The sequence below is a fragment of the Lissotriton helveticus genome, chromosome 3_1 (genome assembly GCF_964261635.1).
Source record: "Lissotriton helveticus chromosome 3_1, aLisHel1.1, whole genome shotgun sequence".
NCBI classification, from domain to species: domain Eukaryota; kingdom Metazoa; phylum Chordata; class Amphibia; order Caudata; family Salamandridae; genus Lissotriton; species Lissotriton helveticus.
The window spans coordinates 1,955,498,131-1,955,516,269 of NC_136061.1; the positions used below are offsets into that span (position 1 = coordinate 1,955,498,131).

Below are 18,139 nucleotides of genomic sequence, written 5' to 3' on the forward strand. Positions count from 1 at the left end.
AGTTATGTGGAGTGTTATTACGTGGTGTGTGGTACTATATACTGGTTGAATAATGTTGTAAAGTCTAAGATAGTACAGTATATTGTGGAATAGTGGAATGGAGAAAAGTGCAATCAGATATACTGGAATGCTGTTCAGTGGAATGTCATGCAGTGGAGTGACGTAGAGTGAATTAGGGTACAGGACAGTGGTGTATATTAAAGTGGTATAGAGTGTATTGGCGTACACTACAGTGCAATACAGTGGGGTAGCATAAAGTGGAAGGTGGTGAAGTAAAGTGTACAGTGTATTTGAGCCCACCGTACTGGCGTAACAAGGAGTGCTATTTACTGGAGTGTTGTACAGTGTAGAAGCATATATTGGAATATCGTATACTGAAATAGCATACAGTCGAGAGGCCTACAGTGGACTCTGGTACATTGGAGTGGTGTAAACCATTGAGTGAGTACCATTGAGTTGTGAAACGATGAACATCTGTTATTCAGCGGCAAGATACCTCTGGGTGAACGTGCGCTTTACAAATACCCATGTTATGTTATGTTAAAGTGGATAGTGTACACTATAGTGGATTACCATACAGTGGAGTGGCATACAGTTTAGTGCTGTACAGTGGGCGTGGGTAAATTTGTGTGGTGCAGTGTAGTGTTGTAAATTAAAATTCTGTAAAGTGGAGAGGCGTATATTGGAGTGTCTTACAGTGCAGTGGTGCAGAGCGGAGTAACGCACACTACAGTGAGGTACAGTGTTATAGGGTGTAGTGCTATGGCGTATACTGGAGTAGCGTAGAATTGATTAGTCTTCAGTGTAATAACAGTGTGAAATCTTCAAATGTATATTGGAGTGGCATATACTGTAGTACTGTACAGTAGAGTGTTATACAATTGAATAGGGTTAATTATCAAAGTATAGAGTCTAGGAATATGAAGTGAAGTGTTTAGTCCAGTGGCACAGAATGTAGTCTTGTAAAGTGCAATAGTATACAGTAGATTGTAGTACAGTACAGTGTATATTGCATTTCAGTACATTGGAGTGCCGTAGAGTGGAGTAACATACACTGGAACAGCGTACACTCCAGTACTGTACTATGAAGTGCGGTATAGTCGAATAGCGTATAGTGGAATTGCTTAAACTAGAGTTGCTTTCAGTGAATAGCATACAGTTGTGAGCAGTACAGTGTAGGGGTTTCCAGAACTGTCATACACAAAAGTGTATTGTAATACAGTGTTGAACAGTGTAATAGCGTAGAGTATAGTGTTGTAGATTGGAGTGGTCTACTGTGGAGTTCGGTGGAGTAGAGTGGACTAATGTACAGTGCATTAGCGTACAATATAGTGGCTTATACTGGAGTATCGTAAAGTCGAGTAGCACACATTCAATAGAGTACAGCGGAGTGCCGTAAAGTGAATTATTATACAGTAAAGTGGAGTGTGTAAATTAACAGAAACATAAGGTTAAAGTGTGTGAAAAGATGTCAACTTTATATCTGCAAAATATGTATTATAATATGTAAATGTTCAGGTTGTATATGTATATAATGTAAACTTATATGTTATATAAAACATACGTCTATATTGTGCTATGGTGTACCATGCTAAGTTCACAGTATATCACGGTACATGGTTCTCACAACTGAGTATGTGGTTTATGGCTATGTTTACCAAAGGCGAAATCAGCCACATAGATTTGATCACAAATTTCCATTACTGTGTGGTCAGCGTTTTGCTGACTTTTGGCTTAGAGTGTTGCATATAATGAAGTATTATGTTTTTGTGCTATAAACAATCTATTGCCACTTTATTTCAGTGGTAATATGTTACCTTTTTTATTTATAAATGTGTAGAAATTATTGATCTATGGATTTTGAAATATTTTCTCCCCTAATTATTTTGGACCAGTTAGTCTGATCTCTGTGAAATTTTGCATACTTGTTCCACCTATTTCACTGGGGAAAGAGTAAAAGTTTTGGGGGGTTTAGTCAAGGGGCTTCAAAGAAAAAAGGGGGTACAAAACCTGCTTAATTGCCATGTATTTTCCATACACTTTTGGATTTTCCTTTCCACAAAAGCCCTCAGTCGCATTTTGCTACAATGTGTCAGGATTGCAAATTATAGTACCTACATGATTTTTTTGTAGTAGATAACTAGTTTAACAAAATTATAAGTTTTAAGGTATTTAACCTTAGTGATATCTGTTGCGTTATTTTAGTGAAATATGGGGGGTTTTCGCGATAGTACCATAGTACATGGTGATTACAAGTCATTAGCTGATTGTCTAATCATTGGCTCTAGAAGAGTTAAACGCAGCTATGTTGTTTTGAGGGACACTTTGCCCATGTTCTATTACTCCTTCCGATACAGTTAAGTATTAGGTGTGGTATTTTTGCCTTAATTATTACACTTTTTTGTACATATTTAAATATGTAAAAAAATGTAAAATGCTCTTTAGCACACGATATTTATAAACTATAGTGTCTTATTGTGTATTTGCAATTTCTTTTTCGCAGTACTCTTGATTTTTAGTAAAAATATATAAACTTATAAATATTCTTCCATACCTATTACTACTTTATTAAAGTGGTAGTAATTATGGGAAAAATACCAAACCTAATACTTGTCTACATTGAATATCTATGTATATAGACATGCACAAACGACCAAGGGAAGCAATAATTCCAAAAGAATCCTCGCACTCCACAGTGAGGTATAAGAACATGAAAATGTATTCAAGGCAACGATTTTCACCCACATATATATATATGTTGTAATTCAAATTCCATTAGCCAAGGTATATATTCTATAGATGGTTTATTTAAGCTTATTTCCAAGGTAATTTCCAGGTAAGTAGGTAGATGATAACAGCTCCACCAGAGGCAGCCTCCCTGCTGCTCAGCCTGCACACTCCAACTGGCACTCAGCACATCACTAGGAACCTAGGCATTCTATGACATCACTGCATCCTACAACTCTGCACTAGGGTACTTGGGGTACTCACCACCCTACAACTCTGCACTAAGGTACTCCCCACCCTACAACTCTGCCTAGGGTATTCACCACCGCACAACTCTGTACCAGGGTACTCACCACCCTACAATTCTGTACTGGGATACTCACACCCTACAAATCTGTACTAGGATACTCACCAATCTACAACATACCATGACACATACTAAAACAACAGGAAAGCACACACGATTGACAGGAAATTAATGATGACATAAAACACAACCCATACAAAACACCTCTACCCACGGGTCTAAACAATAAAATTGAACCACAAGAGACCTGAAAGAGCATGATCACTGACCTCTCTAACTTTTGCAGGCTATAAAAGAAAAACGTCCTTTTAAAGTCCTTTTAAAAAGGACGGATTCCCATCACTCACCAATGGTGACATGCTTCATCATCTGGGTCTCCTCCTAGTGTCACACTAGTGGCACTGAGGGCTACAACCCTTTCGAAAGGAAAGGGGAGCTCGCAGATGTTTTTATCACGAGCTATTAATGTAGCACTCAATATAACACGCTTGTTACTAGACCTACAGACATGAGCGATTGATTTCTGTAGGAGTAAAATGTGCAGTGCAAAATTATTTGAAATAGTGAATTAAAATTGAACAATGAGAGAAAAAACCTATAATAATATCTCTCAAAGTTCAAACCTAAAAACAGTGCAATCGACAGTTTTCAACAAATAACTGTCTTTATGGACAAACGGGTCAACATGTTTCAGCAATACGGGAAAATCTTTATCCTATGCCTTCTTCAGGACCACAAAAAAATTGCTACTGCAAACGTGAATTAGATTTAAAAAAAAGGCTGGAACGAAAACAACCTCATCACCTGTAATCTGGAATGTACAACGTGTCCTCTGCCAGTGACGGAATGCTAATAGCTTCTGCAAACGAGTGAAATAATAATCAAAATGCAAAGGCTAGCACACTTTTTAAAAAACAGGACTCTCATGTTAAAAAAAAAACGCATTATGATCTATTTGATAGTGATGTATTTAATCATCATCTATGTTATTACAAATTCGTAAATACGTGCATTACCTGCTTACCCGTAATGCAAGAGGAGAAGACCTCACCTGGCTGTGACTCAGGAAAAAGGAGGCACCGCTCTATGAGAAAAAATGGGAAAGGACCACAAATATTATGGTACCCTACTGATCTCATATTACCCTCAATCATCTCTAATATAGCAAGAGTTCTGTGTACACACATACCACACAGATCTGGCTGGAAACTACCAGATGATGTCACAGCCTAGTGAGTGCTGTATATAATAATGGTTGTCGATTTTATTTACTGATCTTTTAAAGGACCAAAATGATGTTTTCTAACAATTAAATGAGATGTTGTCCATGACAATATTCTTTACGAATATAGCCTACCCCCAACTCTCATGATCTTTATCACAGTACCGAGATATCAAAACTGTACTTGAGTTTATAAAACATTTTATCAAAGTCACAATACTGAATACAAACATCCAGTACGTAATTTTCCAACAATGCGTTATTTTCACGAGCCTGTCAGCGCTCTGCTCTTATAAATTCTACAAAGCACGCCGCCTCAATACCAGTGTGCGCTTCTCCTATACTTTTTATTCAGTCAGCCAGGCTGCATAAACCCACATATCATGCTCGTATAATCATCGCACAACACAATTAACCAATCGCGGCACAAATACAGCTCGCAATCAGTATGTTACACAGTGTATCTCCGTAACAGTCTCAAGTGCTCACCTTTCAGTCAGTACCTCTGGCGGTCAACTGAACCATCTGGGGAGGAGCCAGCCATTGGGCGCTGCCATCAATAAAAGGAAGCATCCCGCGATAATCACGTCAACCTCATCGTAATCGACCCGCCAGAGTGACGTGATGCGACTCGTTCTCGCCGTCATAGGCATAATGGGGATTATAGTTTAAAAGCTGTCTCTTACAACACACACCCGTTGGAGTGAAGATTGTGAGATGTATTCATCAGAATGAGTTATTCTCCAAGACTAGAATTTAATTTAGTCTTTAATTGTTACAAAATACCTACACATATATCGACTTGTTCGTTTTGGCATTGAATATTACAGAGGGTGATGCAGACTACAACATGGGTGGATTGCATACAGGCAGCATAGCAAAGAGGCAAGACTCTTAGTTTACAGATAAATAATAATGCAGACTATCACATCCGTAGGCAGCATATCAAGATGGCAACATTCCCAGTGTACAAATAATGCCATATTAACCCCAAGCTGCCAATTCCTCTAGTCAGCCGTGCACTCATCATCCACTCTCGATTTGTCAATGAATTGTACACTGAGAGTCTTGCCTCTTTGATTTGCTGCCTGTATGCAAGGACTAAATTAAATTCTGGTACTCTGCAAACATGCCTCTTGGCACACTGCTGGTGGGCTGATGAGGTCCCCTTGTGTCCTGAGGACCTCAGGACTAAAGTGGATTTCATTCCCCAAGCAGCAGTGCGCCAGGAGGCACATTTGCATTGTGCTGTAAAAAGGGGCATGGCCTCTGACCACCTCTCAGCAATCCAGCTGTGTGGGCTTAATGGAGGTAACAGAAGGGCTAGTTGGCTCCCAGGGACCCTCAAGAGGCTAGGGGACTTCATCTCCCAACTAAGAGTGTGCCAGGAGTTGTGCTTGCAGAGTGGTGGAGAAAGAGGGCCTGGCCTATGACCACCTCTCAGCAATCTCACTGTGTGGGCCTTAGTGGAGGCAACAGGTAGGCTAGTTGGCCCCCAAGTACCCCCAACAGCAAAGGGGACTTCGTCTACCAACCAAGAGAGACCCAGAAGGCGCAATTGCAGAGTGATGGACTGGCCTGGTTTCAGAACTCGGCCATCCTGCTGTGTGGGACTTACTGAAGGTAATAGGAGGGTTAGTTGGCCCCCAAGGACATCCTTGTGGGCCAACTACCCCATCTGTTACCTCCAGTAGGTCCCATACAGTGGGATTGCTAAGAGGTTTTTGAAGGCAACGCCCCCTTTATCCACCACTCTGCAAATGCGCCTCCTGGCACACTACTGGTTGGGGGGTGGAGTCCACTTTACTCCTGACGGAGCAAGGGGGCCAATAAGCCCTCCTGGTACCTCATGTAAGTCCTACGCAGTGGAATTCCTGAGCGCTGGTTTGGGAGCCCAGCCCCCTTTCTCCACCATTCTGCAAACAAAACTGCGAGTTAAATTCACTGGAAAAACCACAGGTTTCAGGGACGTTATAGTTAAAATTAGCATAAAAAAACCTTAGATATTCACTGAAAAAAGCACAGGGTTCAGGGATGTTATAGTTAGCAATTAGCATTTAAACAAATGTAGAAATTCACTGAAAAAAACACAGGTTTCAGGAATGATATAGTACGAAATTAGCATTTTAAAAACTTAGAAATTCATGGAAAAAAACAAAGGTTACAGGGACATTATAGTTCGGCTGGCATTTCAGGTGTACAAAACCAGAGCAATTCAGCTGTTCTTGTTAGCTGAGCTAACAATAACTTGCGCCCCCACAATGCACTACTGATGACGTCACATATTATATCACTCATGACATGGTCAGTGACATCACTGATGACCTATATAACATTCTTAAACTTTTTAGAAACACTCACAGTCACTAGATGATTTCATCAATGATGTCATTTGAGATTTCAACAGTGGTGTCACTGACCATGTCATGAGTCATGTAATATGTTACGTCATCAGCAGTGCTTTGCGGGGACGCGAGTTATAGTTAGCTTAGCTAACTATAACAGCTGAATTTCTCTGGTTTTGTACAAGTGAAATGTCAGCCTAACTATAACGTCCCAGTAAACTTTGTTTTTTTCCGTGAAAAAAAATAAATATATATATTTATTGTATTGTTGTATTTGTAATTGCATTTATATAGCGCTTACTTCCCCTGACGAGGCGTCGAAGCGCTTTTTCGGCGGGTAGCACGCTACTCCGGGACCCATAGAGGATTAGTGTTGAATTAGTATAGTGAAACATGCAAGTACATTTTAAGTGGTGGATAGGTTAGTCAGTTATTTGGATTTGGAATGATAGCAGAAGGATAGAGGAGGACAAAGGTTTGTATTTATTTATCGCTTGTTGACGCACGTTATTCAGGAAGCCTATAAAGGATTAGTGGTGAATTTATATGGTAAAATATGAGGTAATTTCAGTGGTGGATAGTAGTCTGTTACTTGGAGTGAGAAGGATAGCGTAGGGATAAAAGGGGAAGAAAGATTTGGATTCATATAGCACGTGTTACCCCTGATGGGTGTTGAAGCGCTTTTCTGGCGAGTAGCACGCCACTCCAGGACCCTTAAAGGATTAGTGTTGAAAATTAGTATAGTATAAATATGAAGTAATTTGGGTAGTAGATATGTTATTCAGTTATTTGGGAAGTATATTAGTATAGTTGAATATGGAATTTGAGAAGTGAACATGTTAGTCTGTTAATTTTGATTGAAAAGGATAGTGGAGGGGTAAAAGAGTGAAGGATTTTTTTTTAGGTCTTAGCAGTAGGAAGAGGCTTTTGGATGAGTAAAACGGAGTTTTAGAGTGGAGGAGTCAGAGGGGAGAGTTTAGAAAGGTTTTTAGTCCCCCGTATAAAAGCGATGCAGACCCAAAATCTGTGCAGAAATTATTTTTTTTTAATTTGTGGACCCGTTTGTCCGCCATGACGTGTTTCAACCTGCCAGAGGCCTTGATCACATGACGCTAACATGAGGAAGCAGTACAAAAGGGGGTGGTGATGGACGGAGCATCTGAATCAATCAAACACTCACACCCAGTCAAAAGATCTGGGTTTAATCCATCACCTTTCTTTAGCCCACTCTGCCACCCCAGTTCAGAAATGGCTATATGCAAATCAGTCTGACCCTGTGCCTCATGGGAACAGTCCAGCCCGAACTGGCAAGCCATGTCTTCCCTGGACCGGAAACAAGCTTCCGAGGACCGGTTTCTGGCATTCCAGCCGTCTTCAGCCCGGCTTGCTTGAATCCAGTGGCAAAGTGAGCAAGGGACTCACGTCTGAGCATACCCTGCCACACATATGGTGGCCAACAGCGGTACAAAAGGGGGTGGTGATGGACGGAGCATCTGAATCAATCAAACACTCACACCCAGTCAAAAGATCTGGGTTTAATCCATCACCGTTCTTTAGCCCACTCTGCCACCCCAGTTCAGACATGGCTATATGCAAATCAGTCTGACCCTGTGCCTCATGGGAACAGTCCAGCCCGAACTGGCAAGCCATGTCTTCCCTGGACCGGAAAGAAGCTTCCGAGGACCGGTTTCTGGCATTCCAGCCGTCTTCTGCCCGGCTTGCTTGAATCCAGTGGCAAAGTATCGGTAACATGAGGAAGGACAATTTTTGAAGTGCTAAGTGCGTGAAAAAAATGTGTCACAAGGTCTATAGACATAGAAGAACAATGTTTGAAACGTTAAATTATTGTAAAATACACATGGAAAAACAACATTCAAATCAATCACTGTTTCATGATGAAATTGGGACTGTTGGTATACAGAAAGGATTTTTTTGTCCCCCCCAGATAAATATAGTGGCACCAACTCATTGGGAAACACACATGATTCACAACATATTATAAATAATAGTCATGATAATAAAACCTATAAATTCCCCCCCAAAAGGGGTTATTTATTTATAAAGTTTTTTATAGAGTGAACATGATCCCGAGGGATAAGAGAGCGCTTTACAATATGAAGGGAGGAAGACAAAAAAAAATATCAGAGGCAATATCCAGAAAGAGTAAGGGAGTGAAAGAGAATACATTACAGAATACAAATAGGAAGGTAATACAATAAGACAAGTGTAGGGGGTAACAAAGGTGAAGCACAATGTTCATGGGGGAGAGTTCTAACAAAATAAGCACAAAGTCAGCAGCAGGAATGTCAACGGGCCTGTGCGACTAACCCTATTAGGGTATGAATTTGTTCATTAGGAATCTTTTGGCTTCCACTTTGAACACCGTCAACGAGGAGATTCTGCGAATTTCTGGTGGGAGAGTGCTAAATATCATTAGATATATAATGAATAAAACCCCAGTGGGTATATAAGTCATATAATATAAGCTAAAAAACCAGAATTCAATTGACTTAGGCAGGCCAACAATATATATATATAAATATACAGATCTAAAACATTATTATAAATATATATAAAAAAGTGCAATGAACAATCCCTGTTATCTGATTATAAAAACAATTAAGATTTATCGATCAAAAATTAAAACAAGAATTAATAGTGCAATTCACACAGATTTCATTACAAGCCATAAGCCTGAGGTGCCTGCATGGACATAGCATCCTCTGATGCTGACCAACGAATTTCACAGACCCAAGTAAACAAATATTATTCTGTGCTAAAGCCAAGACACAATGAAATTGCAATAGTGCAAATACCTTAAGTGCAATACACCTGAGTGTTAAAACAAGCATTTACAATGCAACGGTCTCGCCTTTGCCAAAGTTAGAGTTATTGGCATTGTAAATGACAACATTTTTATTTATGTGTTGGTTTTGAAAACAGATAAATAAATGGCATTGTCATTTACAATGTCAATAGCTTAATCTCTCGCAAATGCGAGACCTATTGCTTTTGCACACACACACACACACACACACACCCGCACACACACACACACACACACACACAGCCACACACACACAGAGAGCCACAAACACACACACACAGAGAGCCACACACACACACAGAGCCACACACACACCCAGAGCCACACACACACACACACACAGACCACACACACACAGAGCCACACACACACAGAGCCCCCCACACATACACAGAGCCCCACACACATACACAGACCCCCCACACACACACAGAGTCCCACACACACACAGCCCCCCACACACACAGAGCCCCCCCCACACACACAGAGCCATACACACACAGAGAGCCACATACACTCACACACTCACACACTCACACACTCACACACACTCACACACACACAGAGCCACACACAGAGCCCCCCCCCACACACACAGAGCCACACTCAAAGCCCCCCCCACACACACAGAGCCACACACACACACAGACACACACACAGACAGACAAACACACACACACACACACACACACACAGACACATACAGGGAACAGAGGCCAGAAAAAACAATCACAACGAGGGAACAGCGGGGGGGGCAGAAAGGCAAGCACAACGAGGGAACAGGGGGGGCAGAAAAGCAAGCACCACGAGGGAACAGGGAGCAGAAAAGCAAGTACAACGAGGGAACGGGGGCAGAAAAGCAAACACAACGAGGGAACAGGGGGGGCAAAAAAGCAAGCACAACGAGTGAACGGGGTGGGCAGAAACGCAAGCACAACGAAGGAACAGGGGGGGGCAGAAACGCAAGCACAACGAGGCAACGGGGGGGCAGAAAAGCAAACACAACGAGGGAACGGGGGGCAGAAAAGCAAACACAACGAGGGAATAGAATAGGGGGCAGAAAAGCAAGCACAACAAGAGAATGGGGGCAGAAAAGCAAGCACAACGAGGGAACGGGGGCAGAAAAGCAAGCACAACGAGGGAACGGGGGCAGAAAAGCAAGCACAACGAGGGAACGGGGGCAGAAAAGCAAGCACAACGAGGGAACAGGGGCAGAAAAGCAAGTACAACAAGGGAACGGGGGGCAGAAAAGCAAGCACCACGAGGGAACGGGGGGGCAGAAAAGCAAGCACCACGAGGGAACAGGGAGCAGAAAAGCAAGTACAACGAGGGAACGGGGGCAGAAAAGCAAACACAACGAGGGAACAGGGGGCAGAAAAGCAAGCACAACGAGGGAACAGAGGGCAGAAAAGCAAGCACAACGAGGGAATAGACGCCAGAAAAACAATCACAACGAGGGAACAGAGGCAAGAAGAGGCAAGAAAACGGGCACAATCAGGGAACAGCAGAGGCAAGAAAAGCGAACATAATATGCTGGGGGCCCCTGGTTAGGAGTATTAAGAAAATGTTGATTGTGCGGCGACGCCCCCTCGTGTATATTGTAGAAGGAACCCTCGGGATGTAGCACACAAGCAAGCAAGACTGACGAGGAACACTCCAGGTTAGTAATATGGAGGACGCTCCACCTAAATGTGAGGTAGGGGTATTCCTGGTGGGTATAACCAACCGTCTAAGGGCTTGGAAGATATTGGGGGTGGGTAGAGTGGGGAAGAGGCATAGTATGATGAGCTAAAGAGCTCCTAGTCGCTCATAATTGTTGCATGAGGATAGACATGAGATGAGGGTTGTTGGGGGGAGGGAGGTTGTTTGGGATTGGTTGTTTAAAAAATGGAAAAGCGGACACAAGATCTTCCTACTAGACGGCTGCGATGGGCTCTTGTTGAAAGATATTTAATTCCTGATGGGTATCGCCGCCCGACCTCCGGGATGTGGGCACGCGGGCTGTGTGATGGGATTCTAAGAGTCTGGTACGATGCAGCCGCCAGGTAGGAAAGGTGGACTGTGGAACATGTGATTTTTATTATTATACTGTCTGCAATAAAAGAAATAAAGAAATAATAATAATAATATGCTGCATTATTTGTCTACCATTGAGCTATAATTCCGCCCGCAGATGTCTACATAACAATAACAAAATGTCAACCAGCCTGATGCTGCATACCGTTCTCAAATAGGAAGCAAGATGCTCCTAATTGACGTGCGCATTCGACTCCTTTTTGAAGGTGCCTAGGGACTTAAGTTGTTTGGCTTGTGAACAGTTCTTGTTGTTGGCACCCTAATAATAATAATACTCCCAAAAAATCGTTCTAGCCTTGTTTGAAATGCTGGGTGTCCCCGCTCTCTATCATTCTAACCTGAAAGGCAACCATATGTCTAGGCCTGTGGGAAGGGACATCACCTTAGTATATTGTATACCTACCATAGCCCTGCCTAGGTGAACACAAGAAAGCAAAGGCAACTATTCCAATTGAGAAAATGTGGAGCATGTAGGGCCAATCTTGCTGTGAACTTATTTAAAGGGTTCAACTAACGTATTTACATTTACTGTGAGCACCCAGTTTGCATTTGACAGTGTATATACATGCCAAGATCTATTCTTGTTACGTGTGCCGTCATTGAATATACATCTGCCTCTAAATCAGCATACAAAAAGCTAGCAATGCTTCAGGCTGAATGGAGGACGCTGGTTAACAATGCACGTGACCCCCAGATTGTCCCTCGCTCGGACATTTTGTCAGAATGTCTGTTGGTCCGGTGTGTAATTCGAGCAGCGCTTCCCGCTGGGATGCAATAAGCGCCTCTGCCCCGCTGAGCGGCTCCTTTTACAAGTGCCATTTCACGGCGCGCTGTTTATTATTCCAGCCTGCCTTGTTTTTGTAGATGCTCGTGGCGGCAGCAGGAGGCACGACGCCCCCGCGAGACCATTGTTTTTCTATTCAGAGGAACCCATCGTTCGGGTCAAAGACATTCCACAGGGGAGGGGGCTGTTTGCAGCACGCGCTATCTGCGCCACAATAAGCGGCGTGTTTGCTTTGGGAATTCAGAGTAATTATGGAGGGACAGTAAACGGAGGCATATACTGGGAGGGACAGTCCAGGTAAAATACCACACCAAGGGCCACTGAAGTTGTTCCCTTCCATGTCATTGTGTAACGCCTCGGAGGCCATAGCTTTGACCGTGGCGTAAAGCGACAATTTTAGTTAGGAAAAACACACAGGTCTGTGTCCTGCTGTGAGCCGTGTCCGCAACGCGTGCCAAGCCCGCTGCACCTCAAGGTAAAGTTCATGATGGACCAGATTTTCACACTACGAGGATCATAGCTACACTTTGAAAGGTGGACAATTTAGACGCTTGCATACACTGAAGTGATGGCAACTATAAAAACATACGTTTACTGTGCGCTCTGACACGAGATTAAAATATACTACATGGTGTGCCCCTGCACGCGCACTGATACCGAATGGATGTTTTATGATTGATATCGGGCGTCCAGCGCCTCTACCACCTGTAAGAAGGGCGTTTGCGGGGGCGCAGTCCTTAACCTGTTAGGGTTTTAACAAAAGTCCACTGGAAACGCTGGCTGAGCTATGCACCGGAAACACACTGCGCTAGATGAATACATACAATCGCCAGCTTCCTACACCACCGGCTTCGTCACTTACTGCACGAGGCGGGAAACGTGTCGGTCGCTTGCAAAACTCCTGCGAGTACACCCGCCCATGCAAAGCCCAGAGGATTCATAAACAAAGGCGCACACACATCTATCTACCCCATGGCGCGTAGGGGATATTTACAATTGCGTTTATCCATTTTGTGACGTGTTTTTGCTGTACTCTGGTCATAAGTGCACTGTACAAACAAGCTTAAACAAGGGTGAAATACAGCCTAACTGACGTCGCTCTGGAGCCTGCAGTGGAGCCCGCCCTTCCTCTCCATGACCACGGTGCGGGACGTGCGGCGTCTGACGGCCCGCTTCGTGCCCGCGCTTTCATCCTTCTCTGACGACTACAACCCAAACAAGTCGGCCTGGAGCGCCCCTTGGAAGAGACGCGGGAGGACAGGAGCGTGATGCCGTGAGCGTGCATGGTGGCGTTCCCTGCGGCTCGCGCGTTCACAGACCGGTGTCTGCTCGTGCACCGGTCTGTACCACTTGGGGAGGCAACACAACGACAATAAGGCGAGCCCTAAAAATATATATGTGTAAATACATGGGAGTAGGCTGCATTAGTGAAACAATTCATAGATAAAAGACGCTGTACTGAAACCATGTAAACTAAGCAATGATATATTACAGGCATATATAAAAATCCTCACTGGCATTCAAACCGTTAGGAGTCTTCGTGTCTAACATTAAAATGTAACGAGTTTCCAGTGCTCGGAGGCGGGCTTCACGATTCCCACCTCTCCTGAGTGGCTCAACTGAATCAATTGCAACGAATATTAAAAGTTTCGAATTGTTGTTATGGAACTCCTTGAAATGACGTGCCACAGGATAAGAGGCATCACTACCCTTGATTGCTCTTATGTGCTGGAGTATCCTCTTGTGGACCAGCAATTTGGTACTCCCAACATATTGCAGGCCACATGGACATTCCAGCACATAAACTGCAAAATCAGTCTTGCAGGTGAGCAATCTTGGAATGGAAACCGGGGTGTCTTTGAATGGAACGGCATATGATGTCTTGTTTACCCCCTGCTTGCAAGCTTTGCAAGCAGTACATTTGATAAATTCCTTTCTGCTGTTGATCCAAGATGTATTTACCAACAGCTCGGGGCTACTTTTAACCAGAACATTACTTATAGATCTAGCTTTACGAAATGTGATATCTGGAGTCGTAGACATAAGACTGCCAATGACAGGATCATTGCGAACCAGGCTCCAATTTTTTCTAAGGATTTTACGTAGAGCCTGGTGCTGCCTGTTGAATGTTAATATTACACTCAAAGTCACTAGATGATTTCATCAGTTATGTCATTTGAGATTTCATCAGTGAAGTCACTGACCATGTCATGAGTCATGTAATATGTGATGTCATCAGCAGTGCTTTGCGGGGACGCGAGTTCTAGTTAGCTTAGCTAACTATAACAGCTGAATTTCTCTGGTTTTGTACGAGTGAAATGTCAGCCTAACTATAACGTCCCTGTAACCTTTGTTTTTTTCGGTGAAAAAAAATAAAAAATATATATATATATATATTTTTTCATTCAACAACACCAGTTCTTATATCCCGGGAACTCCTTCAATAGAGTGCACTCAGAGCTATACACGATGTCACAACATATTAGATATTTATTTTATCGTTTCTGCAAAAGTTGACATACGCGTTTCAGTGTTTCCACCTTCGTCAGTATCCGTGATATATATATATATATATATATATATATATATATCTCTTCACCAGAAGATAGTTATAGTTAGAATCTAGTTTGCTTAGGAAAAGTGTTTTTTGACTTGCCTATAACTTAGCGCGTTTGATGAATCTTCACAAAATGTTCCCAAAAAAGTGTTAAGGTGGGTTTTGTTGTGCACAGAAAGTTTTGAGGTGATCTGTCATACGGGGGCCAAGTTAACTGGTGTAAATCCGTTCAGTAGTTTCAAGAAATTAAAGGAAATCAAAGTTTTTTTAATCTACAGTTGTGAAGCCTTTTCAAATAATGACAAGCTTGTGCTGATCCTGGGCTCCCACGGACTCCGAAAGGCTCAGAAACACAGGAGGTGTTTCTTCCCATCCCTCGAGGCCTGCCCTGTCCTCTCACGAAGTTTGAGGCCAGTATTCCTTGTCGGATCCGCAGGAACCGAACCGCGGTGCACCGCGTCACCTTGCAGTTGCAAAGGCTTGTTGGCTTCCTTCCAATAAGATCTTTAGGCTCCAAGTAGCTCCACCCTCAAGCATCTCCGGTGACCAAGATGTTCGCCCTCACCGCATCATTTGCATCGTGGGCTTGAATCTTTGGTGAGCTGCTCGAGGTACCCTCGCGACTCCAGTTCCTTCAGCCTGTGGGTTCTCTTGAGGGTCAACTTTGCATTCTTTGGGCTCCCTTGATTGCTCGGGGCCTGCCCTCACTCCCCTGCTTGTGGTGAGTCTCCTGGACCTTGCTGGTTCCAACATTGCACCTTCTTTAACTTCCACGCTGGTTGCAGTTGCCAAGGCTTGTTGGTGCTCCCGACGGACGCCGACCCGTCAACTTTCGACATCTAATGTGGGACAGCTCGTATCCGGCTCCTGGCCATCTACAGCCATGCCTGGTCCGCACAGCTGCAGTTTCAAGGTCACAGTCAGCTTCCCTGCAACACTCGACATCGGTGGCCATTCGTCTTTCGTGCCTCCTGGTCACTCTTGAGTGGCATAGACTCTGTCCCCTCTGCTTGCAGGTCCTTTACTCTTGAATCCACCTTTGGGTTCCACTGGACACTTTCACCTTCTCCAGCAGCAGCATCTTCCTGAAGTCCTCCATTGGGTTCGACAGCGGTTTCCAACGCCACTTCACACCTATGCACCCAACTTCCCTGGTGCAGGTATCCTGGTTCCTAAGGTATCCAAGGGTGGGGTGGCTCTCCAACCTTCTGTTGTCCACTGGGTTTCTTCAGGGTCTACTGGGAAGGGTCCTTCTTCTTTAAAATTGCAACCACAACTTACCCGTTGACTTGCATTGATCCAGCTGTAGTGTTCCCACTCTCCACACGGCCTCCATGGGGCTCCTGGTTACTAACCTTGGGTGGTTCATTGGGTCCCAGGCACTTCTACATCTTCTGGGTATTGTTTTGACTCGAGCCGTGGTTCGCATACCACTATTTTAATTTATGGTCTGGTCTTCTCCTGGTGACCACTGTGTATTTTGTGCTACTTACCTGTTTCTATTGTAAAGTATTGTGTGCATTGTGTATATCTCCAACTAGGAGATATCTGTATGTGTTAGTGAGTGTCTTATAATAAATACATATTTTAATAAATACACAGTGCGGTTCTTTTTTACTTAATCTATATAATAATAATAATAAGGAAATGTATAAAGCGCCTGGTTACGCCATATCGGCGTGTCCCCGCGCTAGAGTAAGTGGGAAAGGCAGATCCACCAAACCTAGAACAACATCAAGCAAATCTATTAGTGTAAGAACAGGTACGTTTTTAGATCCCTCCTAAACCTCATCTCGGATGGTTCCAACCGGAGCTCAGGAGGGAGTTTATTCCAGCTCCGGGCTGCCAGAAGCCGAAAAGACCTACCACCCATCCTGGTCCGATTTACTTTAGGGACTAGCAACAGGCCGGTCCCACTTGATCTAAGAGACTGTGCGGGCTTATAGGAGGTAATAAGACTCCGCAAGTACACAGGGCCAGTGCCCTGGATGATGCGGTGGCTTGTACACAGAGCCTTGAACATAACTCTCTTCCTAACTGGGAGCCAGTGTAGAGTGTCCAAGGCACTGTTAGAGGCAGCCCTCCTCGGTTGCATGAGGACTAGCCGTGCCGCCGCATTTTGCAGAACCTGAAATTGGTTTAGACATTTAGCAGTGGCGCCCAAATATAGTATGTTGCCATAGTCTAAACGTGAAGTAACAAGTGCATGCACTAACGTCTTCCTGACCTCTATCGGGAGGAGATCCATAGTTTTCCGTAGGCCCTTAAGGACACCAAAACACGTCCCCACTACATGTCTAGTGTGAGGTTCAAATGTAAGATCAGAATCCACCCATACTCCAAGGTTCTTAGCCTGGGTGCCCGGTATAGGAGTGGGACCTAAGCTTGACGTCCACCATGACGATGACCACACTGATGGACCCCCTCCTACCACAAGCACCTTTGTCTTGCTTCCATTAAGTTTCAGGCAGTTGTTTGCCATCCAAGAAGCAAGCTCCCGCATGCATGCCCTGAAATTGGAAGCTGCCAGATCCGGTGCCCGTGATTGTGTTCTGGTAAAACAAGCTGCTTTACACCCCGTCTGGGGTAATCCTGAAGGCTGCTCTCCACGGTTACCACTTAGAAAGCTTTCTAAAGTTGTCTAAGACTTCTAAAATCACCATAAGGGTTGTCTGGATTGGTGCAAGGTGCCCACTTACATAAGTGTACACCATATACCAAGCCAGCTTCTGACATATAGATAGATAGATAGATAGATAGATAGATAGATAGATAGATAGATAGATAGATAGATAGATAGATAGAGTGAGGGAGATAGATAGATCCCAGTTCCTTCCCACTATGCGGGACAAAACGTGGGCACTCAAAACAATGTGTAAATTAATTCGTTTTAATAGTAGCAGTCCAACACTGACGTAAGATGTAATGTTATGTAAGGATAGAGGATGAATTAGTTTGTGTCTGTAGGCAAATTAGCAAGCCTAACAGAATGGTGCTCTGGTCTCCAAGTCACCCGTTTTATAGCTCTACATCCCTCATCACCTTTACAACCCCTCATGCGAAGCCTCCATAACCCTGTGTTCTATCTTTTGCAGTATTACAACACCGTCTTGGAGCAACAGGTGAACGGCGTGCTGACGGAGCCACTCAACATCTTCCCCAGAGGTGAGCACTCCTGGGCAACAGTGCTTTCAAACGTTCTAGCATACTGTAGCGCTATGCGTGTACCTAGCGGGTCATTGGTCAAGGTAGTGGTGAGAGAATCTTTTGGAAGTGACTCGGGGAATGAACAAA

At 43.8% G+C, this 18,139-nt stretch overlaps 1 protein-coding gene across 2 annotated transcripts in view; it reads left to right on the forward strand.

Annotated features, from left to right (window-relative positions):
- The window catches only part of MAP2K5 (mitogen-activated protein kinase kinase 5), a 1,262,070-nt gene that overhangs the window by 226,504 nt on the left and 1,017,427 nt on the right, over positions 1 to 18,139 (forward strand). For both annotated transcript variants that reach the window (XM_078683055.1, XM_078683056.1), the window contains one exon: positions 17,941 to 18,010. In XM_078683055.1, the coding sequence (XP_078539181.1) occupies positions 17,941 to 18,010 (70 nt within the window). The remainder of the gene's footprint in view (positions 1 to 17,940; positions 18,011 to 18,139) is intronic.